Raw genomic sequence first — 10,764 nt, 5'->3', positions numbered from 1 at the left:
CATTTTGTCATTCACACTGATCACAAACCGCTAGAAGCCATAGCAAAGAAGCAAATCTGTAAGATGCCAGCCAGACTGCAGAGGCTTATCCTGCAAATACAAGGATACAACTATGACATCCAATACGTACCAGGTCAAGATGTACCACTTGCCGACTGCCTCTCCAGATGCATAGACATTGGACAGACAACATTTCAGATACCTGATGTTGATGTACATGTTCATGATATCTCTACAATGAAACCGTTCATCATTGATCGCATCAGAGAACTTACTACTTCTGATCCCGTTCTCCACTCCTTAACCACGTACATCACCAATGGATGGCCACAAGAGAAAAACCAATGCAATGAAACGGCCCATGCATACTGGCAGCATCGCTCAGAACTAGCTATCCACAATGGTGTAGTATTGAAGGGCCACAGAATCGTCATACCGACAATGTTAAGACAGAAAATACTCCAAGTACTTCACAAACAACACCAAGGTGTAGAGAAAACCAGACTACGAGCCCGACAATCAGTATACTGGCCTGGGCTGAATGCAGACATTGAAAATATGATACGTGACTGTAATCAGTGCCAGTCTCATCAGAGAAGCCAACCAAGCTTCCAGTACAGCCCATTCACAGCTCTGAAGCCATGCAAATGATTGGTATTGACATATTTGAGTTTGAATCGTCTAAATACCTACTCGCTGTTGACTACCACACAGGGTTTGTTTGGGCGGACGAACTACATAATACAAAGAGTTCATCAGTTATCAGTAAATTGGACAACATCTTCTCTAATTTCGGCTACCCAGAAAAACTTATATCAGATAACGGTCCACAACTTACAAGCGATGAATACCATGAGTATTGCCAATCCCATGAGATAAACTACTCTACCAGTGCACATCATCATCAACAAGTTAATGGGAGGGCAGAGAGAAACATAGGTACAGTCAAAAGCATGCTGAAGAAATCACTTCAGAAGGGTGAGGAAACCTTGAGAGAGATCCTGACAACACTGTGGGATACACCCATCACAGCAGACATCCCATCTCCATTCTCACTGGTGTTTCTGGGCATCAAGACAAATCTGCCGTTCATACAATATGGACACCAACCAGCCAATGACGTCTACAAAGAAAGAATTGAGCAGAGAGCTAAAACAAACCAATAGTTTACCACTCAAGACAGGCTCATCATGTAGGTTTCAGAAAACCCCCAAATCAACCTGGCAACCAGCTACAATTATGGTCCACTCCTCTGACCGCCGATATACTATACAGACACCTGAAGGAGTCCAGTATCAACGTGACCTAATTCACATTAAGCCTGTACATCAACCAAACCAGGACACAGCGACGAAAGAGAAGCCAGATGACAACCCACCAGAAATAGGAAGCACACCCGAAGCAGACATGACTCTGAAAACTCAAGTTCCTCCCCTGGAGGCCGACCAAAGCGACAAAGCAGACTTTCAAGAAAATATGATGATTTCATAGTAAAATGATTACCTATCAAGGACTCTTAGATGACTAGCAAGCAGTTTCTGGTTCAGTTCATTGTTACCTGTTTGTACATTGCATGTTGAGAAGTTTTAAAGTTTTCATGTCACAAAAGTTGTTCTTAATCGTTCAAAGTCGGAACTTTAGACTTGGTGTTCAAAATGTACTGTGAGCAAACTGTTGCTATCTAACTAAGGGAGGGGATGTTATGATCAGTGTTGGTTACTTAGAGCGCCCTCTATGGCAAGCTCCTATCATCAGCTGTTTCTCTGGTTCCCGCACTTTTTGCAGAGCAGCCATCTTGTTGTTTGGATGTTCTGTAAAACGTTGGTGTTTAGACAGACTAGACGGATTAAAATAAGTCTACCGCACTCCACAACGCTTTAGCTTGAGTCAATAACATAACACACCCCACCATGGAGAACGTGACATGTTGAACTTCCACTCTATGTTATGTGTTGTCAAATAGTTGAACAAATCTTCATCCTTTGTAACGTCGACAACCACCGTTTGGTCGCAATGAAGGTCTTGGCATTGTCGCTCACCACGACACTTGGTGATCCTCTCTTTGCAACAAACTTCTTCAACTGTCGCTTGAATTCATTCACAGACAGGTCTCTACAAAGCTTGAGATGCACAGCTCTGGTGCTGGCACATGTAAAGAGGGCGATGTAAGTCTTACTTGTCTCGTACTTTTCAGATTTGTATATGAGTGGCCCTGCAAAGTCTATATCTGACACACCAAATGGCTAAGGGAATTAAGTTCTGTATGTGGGCAGGGCTGATGTAGCTGGAGCATCTAACACCTTTGCACGATACTTCACACAGTAGCTGCATTCATGTCGTATAGATTTGTATGGATTGTAGCTTTGGGATCCAGTATTTCTCTCTGACCTTACTCATTGTAGTTGCAACTCCCCCGTGCAATGTCTGAAGATGGCAGTGCTCAATGATACGTCTCGCCAGGGCAGACCTCCTCGGAATTAAGACAGGGTTGTAACCTGGAACTCTGCCATAACACCTCAGTATTCTATCTTCATCTGCTGCTAATGTGACATCTGAAGTCATGTTGTTTGTTTGCTGTGTTATGTGGATCCATACCTTCTCTGATGCTGTGATCTCTGATTTAGTGAGTGGTCCCACTTGTCTCATCCCCTTACAGCCATCTATGAAATGCTTCATATATGATGTTATGCGTAGAATCTTCCAGAATTTGAACTTGCTCAGAAGCTCTTGTGACCATGCTATCGTCTCATTCTGAATTGCATCTTCCAGTAGAAGCATCACTTCTGTTTTCTTCGTTGACTTTTTCTCTGACTTGGCTCCCTCTGACTTGAAAATCTCTGGTTGAACTGGTCTGTCACCTTCACTTGAGAGCCAGCTTGGCCCTTGAAACAATATTGTCCCGAGTCGACTTGGTGCTGACCCTCTAGTTCCCAGGTTGCTTGGATTTTCTGCTGTTGGCACATATCTCCACTTGGACTCTGTCAGCTCGCCAATCTTCTTGACCTGATTGCGTACAAATGTTGACCATTCTCCATGATTAGACAGCCAGTATAAACAGTGGTGCTGTCTACCCAACTATGACAAGCTGTGATATGGAAATTAGACAGGGCTTTGTTCATGTTATTCTGTAGTTTGGCTAGTGTATGAGCGGCAATCAACTCCAACCTTGGAATGCTCATGTGTTTAGGAGCAATTCTTGCTCTAGTTGTAAGTAGATTCTGGCTGACTGGTGTTGAGTTCTCATACGCAACATGTATATTGCAGCACAAACAGCAGTCTTGCTTGCGTCCGCAAATCCATGCATCTCATGTGTTGGGGTGCCAGTGAACACACAACGTGGCATAGTTATGGTTGGTGCACGCTGCAAACTGTTTATCCATATCTGCCATTTCCGTTGAATTTCATCTGGAATTTCCTCATCCCAATGTAGCTGAAGAAGGCACACTTCACTGAAGATCAATTTCGCAGTGATAGTAACTGAAGAACTCCATCCAAGTATGTCAAAGATGCTGTTGATATCAGCTAACATCTTCCTTTTTGTGATTGGTTAACTGCTCTTCCGGCATGATTCAAAACTGATCGTCAATGTATCCTCCTCCTTGTAACATGGAATACCTAAAATCTTTGTCTCGTTGTCAAATGCGTTGCCAACAAACCTTCATGTGTAAGTATCTTCTTCTCTTTTTCATTCTCTGCGTTGAGGTGATCGATGTTGCTATGCCATTTGTGAAGATTGAAACCACACTCTGACAGTATTTTGGTGGACTCCACGTTGAAAGTAGCAACATCATCTTCTTTGTTTCCACCACCTTGAATATTGTCAACATATGTATCTTAAGCAAGCTGTGTACTGTTGCTGGATATTCCTGTTCATAGTCCTCGATGTGCTTCTGCAATGTTACACCGAGAATATATGGACTTGATGTCGCTCCAAAAATCACCCGTGTGAATCTGTACTCCATCACCTCACGATCTTATAGATTGTTGTACCACAAAACTCGCAGTGCATCCTTGTCTTGTTCATGCACTCTGATTTGCGGGAAAGCTTTCTGAATATCTCCTGTGATAAAGAACTTTCGCAAGCAATTTCTTGCGATGATGTCAAACAAAAGTGGTTGTAGTGATGGCCCTGTCTCTAGGCAGTCGTTGAGTGAAGGGCTTCTCACGTTGGCTCTCGCTGAGCAGTCATACACTATTCTCATCTTTGTTGTTCTGCTTTATCTCGGATGACAGCTTGATGTGGGACATAATGTACTGTCTCCCCCGTTTGATTGGCTTGCACAGGCTCAATCACTCCCATGTTGATTGTTCTCTCATGATTTCATTGTATTCCTCTAATCTCCCGATTTTCTCTAGTCTCTTTGTTGTGCTGTATAGCCAGGCTGTACACAAACTATTATTTGTAGGAAGTGGAACATGATCTTCCTTCCAGGGTAGTTTTGTTTCATAGTATCCATTCTCTGCCCGGGTCAACTGTTTCTTGTCAAACTCTTCATGAATTGCTGCACTTTCCTTTACATCTGTGTCTTTGATGCCAAGAACATCCAGTGAGCACAGCTTCTCAAATTCTTCTGGCTGGATCTCAAAAAGAACTCACTACGGGTCCAAAGGCCCTCCATTTTGTTTCATATTAGCTTGTCACTTTTTCGCCACTCATACGTCGAGTACGCGTACAGAGAGTCAAATGCGCCTTGGACACTATGTTTAAAATTTCGCCGAATTTCGTCGCTGCACACCTTAATATTGATTGAAGAGTTGCATATTCAATTTCCTCATATGTTGACCTTTCCATTATGATATTTTGGCAATAATTTCATGAAGGAATTCTGAAAATACCTATGCAATAATAATTCATATACAAAAACAGGCGAAAACACAGTCAACAGCCAAACGATCGTTAACTCGTCATTTCATAAAAATTAGAGGGAAACTCAAAAAAATAAAACGATAGAGTTTTAGTTAACCTTCATGAGATGTGTTATTTCAAATATCGTAAGAAATTACAGCGAAATGAAAAAGTTAAACCAACAGGTTTTTTCAGATATATTTTTCATTTTACGGCGCGGCGAATAAGCTCGATTTCCCATAGAAAACAATGGCGTCTAATACACCGAACAGATTGCACACTTCTCGCCGGTGCAAATTCCTCAATTTTGAACGAATGATGATGAAAATCGGCATAGTGATCCTTTGATTAATGTACAAAATTCCTATCGTTTTAGATTTTCGAATTTCTTCACGAAAATTGTTTTATTTGCATTTTATTCCGATCACTGAAATATACTGTTGCCGTCGATAATTAGGCGATCGGACGGCGTGTACATATGCAGAACAAGGGTCTTAAATTGACGCATTTTAATCAATATGCGTCTCGTCCCTTACGAAAAAGTCCTATAGGACCCAAGTGGGATTGACCGTGGTCCAATAGGAGTACCACAGGAACGGTGTAGGACCAGGCTGGTCCTATAGGAATGATGATTTTAAGTCCTATTGGACAATCCCATTGTAAATGAAATTCCAATAGGAACTTTGTGGGACCATTCTTGTCCTATGGGAACAATCCCTGAATGTCCTACAGGACAATCCTTTTTTAAATGACATTCAAATAGGATTTATCCAAATCTGTCAGAATCATTAGCTTTTGCTGTTGCTCTGACAAAATTATTCTTACCATTCTCAGAGAGCAAAATATTTTGCAAATTAATTTGCAATTAATCTTGGACTGGTACTGAAGGAAACATGGTTTGTAAAAAATTGCATTTTGCTATTTCTAGAATTAAATGAAAAAAATATACAAGCAAGCAAAATACATAAATAAATAAACAACACTTAAATCAATATAATAAATCAATAAAGAGGCCCAGCAATCAAGTTTACATGCTGGCTCATGCATACATATAAGTAACACATAGTTACAATATCATTGAGTTTCCACAGACTGAAGACTATTACAACTACCAGCACTTCAAATTCATAAATGAGAATCAATATCACCTCATTATCTTAGCTATGTCTGATCAACACATATTTTGTACACCTTTTTAAAGTCCTATTAGACTGTCCTATTGGAAAACCTAAGCCCAGAATGCATTTGGGCGGCTGCAGTGCATTATGGGCTAGCATCATCAAAACAAGATGGCCGCTGCAGAACAGACAAAAGGGGTCAGTTGTAGCTCTGAAAAATGACTGTGTGGCAGCATAACCGGGTGTTTTACAGCTTTTATGTCACTGTAGTACAGCAAAGTTAGTTAGGTAGGACAGATTATTATGTCAGTGTTTTCCTTTTAAAGACTGAATAGTTACGGAAATCGCCAGGTTTACAACAGTCCTTGTCTACTTGCCTGCTTATGATCCAGTGTATACCCAACGTGTGACTTCTAGCTTGTTGACTAGGCATTTCAGTCCACACAAAGAATGTAAACAGGAGTGAAGTTTAAAGCCAAGGTAGTAATGTAGTTAGTGATTGGATACATATGGTCAAAATGCATTGATATTTATGTGAGACAAACGAGCAATGGAACAATGGGGTTGGACCCCTGTTACATAACAAACAGAAGTTGATATCTCAATGATTTCTACTCATGTATTGCCATCATGAAACCTGAATTCTTTCTATGCTGATAGAGCTCATTTGGCTTTTGAATTATTAAAATTATGATACTGAAAATTAAATGTTTTGTGTAACTTTTGGATACATTACATAGCAGCATCAAATTAACTTATCACCTAAAACAAGAGCCAGCCATATAAAGCTGCAACTCAAAAATTTCATGAAGGCAGACCTTAATTTCTATGTGAATATGCTTCTGTAGTCTCAGCCATAATAGTTTAATTAGATAATTGTTACACACAGCTTTGTATAATATTTTCTGATTATAGAAATAAAGTTTCTTTGTTCAAAAGTATATCCATTGCAAGTTCTTCTTTGCTCCCTAATGAACATTGAAACACCCACTATATAGCTTGTCTTCTTAGCGTCTGTATGTGTTAAATGCAAATGTTATTGTTAACATTTTAATTCTAGTCCAGACCAGAATTCATTTCTCAACAATAACAATGTCTACACATGTACAGGCTGAGTTCAATGGAACGTTCTAATGTTCCAATTGGATTACCATAGGACTATCTAATAGGACATATTATTATAAGACTACCATAGGAATGTCTAATAGGACATGTCTAATGTTCCTATTGGACTACTATGGGACAGTCTCGTAGGACAGGTGTCGCATTCCTATTGGACTACTATGGGACTGTCTCATAGGACAGGTGTCGCATTCCTATTGGACTACTATGGGACTGTCTAGTAGGATATTGTCTCAAAATACTATTGGACAATCCTATCAGACTGATTCCTATTGGAGTCCAATAGGACTTTTTGTAAGGGGTAAGTTGTACAGACTGAATGCATGTCATGTAGTTGTAATTTACACCAAATTTGGGCGAATATCAACGATAAAATTCCAGTAAATTTGAAAAAATAACACAGAACGGAGGCGAACGGGCACAGACACTCCACTGTAACCGTGCAGTGAACGTTATCGATCGATATTCTTTTATCGGAAATTGATACATTGTTGTCGTGCTCACTAGCAGGTCGTTCGCAGCTCACAGTGGCGCTAAACTGGCAAAAGTACGCCAAAATGTGCTGAAACAAAAACGTATCGCCAAAACTGTAAAGTGTGTTGGCGATCCAATTTAAGTATACGAAACCAACGGATAAGATGATGTTATGCTATATAAGTCAATATATACGGGTAATGTGGACATATTCATGATGTGACCTGAATACATAAGCCAGTACGCCAGCAGATTTCGATCGATATTCTATTGAAAATAAATTGATACAATGTTTGCTGTCGTCACTAGCAACCGGCCGAAAGCGCTCTCAGGTAGAATTTATGCTTCGCGGAATACGAAACTTCAGGCATAGTTTCGTCCCGCAGTGACTGTTTCTCTGTCTGACTCTCTCTCCCTGATTGCCGTCCAGAAATTGTCCAACCCAGCATCGTGAACTCTGCTCCTGGATCCTTATCTGGGTGAGTTCCAAGGACTAGAGGTTCTGTTGTGCGAATCCTCTAGTAGTCTGCGACTCCTAAGATAATGTGAACTGGCATTGAAACATCCATTGTCTCTTCCTCGCTGAAATGTAACCGACTGAGTCCTCTGTGTTGTTTTTTCAACGCCAGAATTTCTGGGTTAGGTAGGTGGGTTAATATATCTTTCTCAGCATTCACACACTCCACATTGAATGAGAACCCATCAACTTCTAGGGACTGTAATGTGATACTGTACACCTCAACAATCTTCCTTACAGTGCCATACATCTGTTCAATACAATGTTGTTCTGTCTTCGCTGGCTTCAGGTGCAATTTTATGATCAACTCTGAACATATGTACGAACTCCCTGCACCTGTGTCAAACATGACTCGAACTTTCTCCTTCCCCACTTTGGCAATAACAGTGGCATGTAATGCTGAGGCATGATCCATCACCGAACTCTATCCCTTTTCCACTTTGGTATTGTCTGACACATCGAGTGTTGATTTCCCTTTGTCACAAATTGATGTATGATGCTTTCCTCCACATACTTTCGTAGATTTTCAACAAGCTGTTCCGAACCCCACTCTTCCCAATCATCGTCTTTTGTACCAGAACTTCTCGAGCTGGGCCAAGCTTGTCCATCAGCGAGTAGACTGAGCTTTGTGCAGTGGTTAGTTTTAACATTGTTGTGAGAGTGCGAACTATCCTGGCAAGCCTGTTGTAAAAGTCGTGAATGTCATGCAACTTGTGAATGTTGGTCACTACTGGTAGTTCCTCAAGTTCCTTTATCAAGGCTTTGTGCACCTTAATGTCCTTCCCATATATCTCGACAAGTATTCTCTTGGCTTCCTGATATCCCTCTGAGGTATCCTCCTTTGGTTTGTCTTTCACTAGCTCTAGTAAGTAATTAAACTTACTGATTTCTGCGAGATTGGAACCATCCACCTCTACTGTAAACTGATTCCAAAAGCGTAACCAATCCTTGTAGTCACCAGAGAATGATGTGATTGAATATTTCTGAAGCTTCACTGCTTGTGTGAGGGCGCTGTTGATAATGCATGCTCCCCCTGTGGTCAACTTGTTCGGCATGGCTGACTTCGATCTGTCTCTCGAAATCTAGTTCTGTCTATACCACTCTTCCTTTCGCTTTTGTTGGCATGTTGCTGCCATCTCAATTTCTATTTGTTGTTGTGCTCTGTATTTTGATTGTTGGTCATTTACCGCGCGCTTGATATGTAGCTCTTTTTCAAGCTTGAGTTGTACGTCTCTTTCAACAGCTTCGTCTAGCTGTTTTCTGATACGCTGCGCGCCTCCCTAAATAATTGGATGGACACATTCTGTGTTGATGTCCACTCCTTCACATGTTCTAAGTCCGACTCTGCTTCCAACAAATATTCGGCTGTCTCGTCTTTTAATTTGTCTAGTCGCTTGATCAACTCTCCTATTTGTTCATATGCCATGGTAATTTCTACCGTGTCATCACTGTTGGATAGCTCTGCAATTTCATCAAGTTTGATTTCAGCAATTGCCAACTGTCGTTTGAATCTCTCCTCGGTAAATGCCATGTTTTGTACACGTTTGCAAGCACTGCGATCAATCGGTTATTCGACTGCAAAACCTCGTATCAACTGCGTTAGTTCTGCTTTCCCACGGTAACTTTGTCTATAATTTAACCCCAGAATCATGATAAACGCGATAAACAACAATAAACCAAATTAATTTTTGGTCTAAACAACAACAAATACAAATAATAAAGTCGGGAGGTTTTCCACAGTAACATTCCTTTTTATTAGGGAGAGGATACATCAAAAACTCCTTTTATGAGGGAGGGGATACTCCACAATTCAACCAACCACAAGCGAAGACACTTAGGTGTCTATGCACATATACCTAACTATGAATGTGTAGCGATTGAATGTATCGATAAAAATTTTATCATTTGAGCATAAATAAATCTGATTTTAATCGGTGAAGGTATTTCTCATTGTCTTCAAATTGCGTGGCAAGCGGCCATAACAAAGGTCTGCAAGCTGCCCATCAAAAACGGATGCGCTACAGGTGTGAATCGGTAAACGTTTGCAATTTCAACATGTTGGATACGCACAGCAATGTAATTAGATGGGGCGATCGGAGTGCAGACCCGAATGCACACGCTCTCTTTAGCTTGGTAGTCTGCTAAAGAGCTCGATTTCGGCTCGATCTATCGATCCTGTAGTCGATATGGCCACCACTGCAAGCTGAACACTCATTTAGGTTGCAGTAACGGGCATGTCAACGACAGGATCGACAGATCGAACCAAAAAATGATCTATTTAGCAGACTACCCAGCTCTAGTGTCTATGTGTGCCCGCTAGTATTAAGCTCGAGCCATAGCGCATTCTCGTGTAAACATCGTACGTCACCTGTGCATTTAAGTACATCCAAAAGTTCCTCGGAAGCTAAAACATTTAAAGACTTTCGATGGTGATAACTTGCTCTAGGCCGTGACATGTCTCCAGTTAGGAAGTTTACCAGGTAAACTTCGTAAATCCAAATAGACATCAACATTGAGCGGTGATCGTAAACCGTTAAATAAATGTCGACAAAATAAAACATCAAATGGCTAGACTTGGGGGGAGAGTATGGAAATCCGGTCACGACATGCGACCTGCGACTTCAAAACTGCGACCTGCGTCCTGCGTGTTTGTCAAACTGCAACCTGCGACTTCCGGGTGCTCTGGC

The 10,764-nt window shown here is 41.1% G+C and overlaps 1 protein-coding gene across 1 annotated transcript; it reads right to left on the bottom strand.

The window, feature by feature from the left end:
* Positions 1–1,955: 1,955 nt before the first annotated feature.
* On the bottom strand, positions 1,956–3,962 carry LOC139141531 (uncharacterized). The gene is made up of 3 exons (XM_070711124.1): positions 3,657–3,962; positions 2,389–3,003; positions 1,956–2,243 (listed from the first exon to the last, which is right to left on the bottom strand). The coding sequence occupies exons 1-3, from the start codon at positions 3,960–3,962 to the stop codon at positions 1,956–1,958; spliced, it is 1,209 nt and encodes a 402-aa protein (XP_070567225.1).
* Positions 3,963–10,764: the final 6,802 nt, after the last annotated feature.

This window comes from Ptychodera flava, chromosome 10 (assembly GCF_041260155.1).
Source record: "Ptychodera flava strain L36383 chromosome 10, AS_Pfla_20210202, whole genome shotgun sequence".
Classification (NCBI taxonomy): Eukaryota; Metazoa; Hemichordata; class Enteropneusta; family Ptychoderidae; genus Ptychodera; species Ptychodera flava.
The sequence above is the reverse complement of the archived record's forward strand: the minus strand, read 5'-3'. Positions and strand labels throughout refer to the sequence as shown.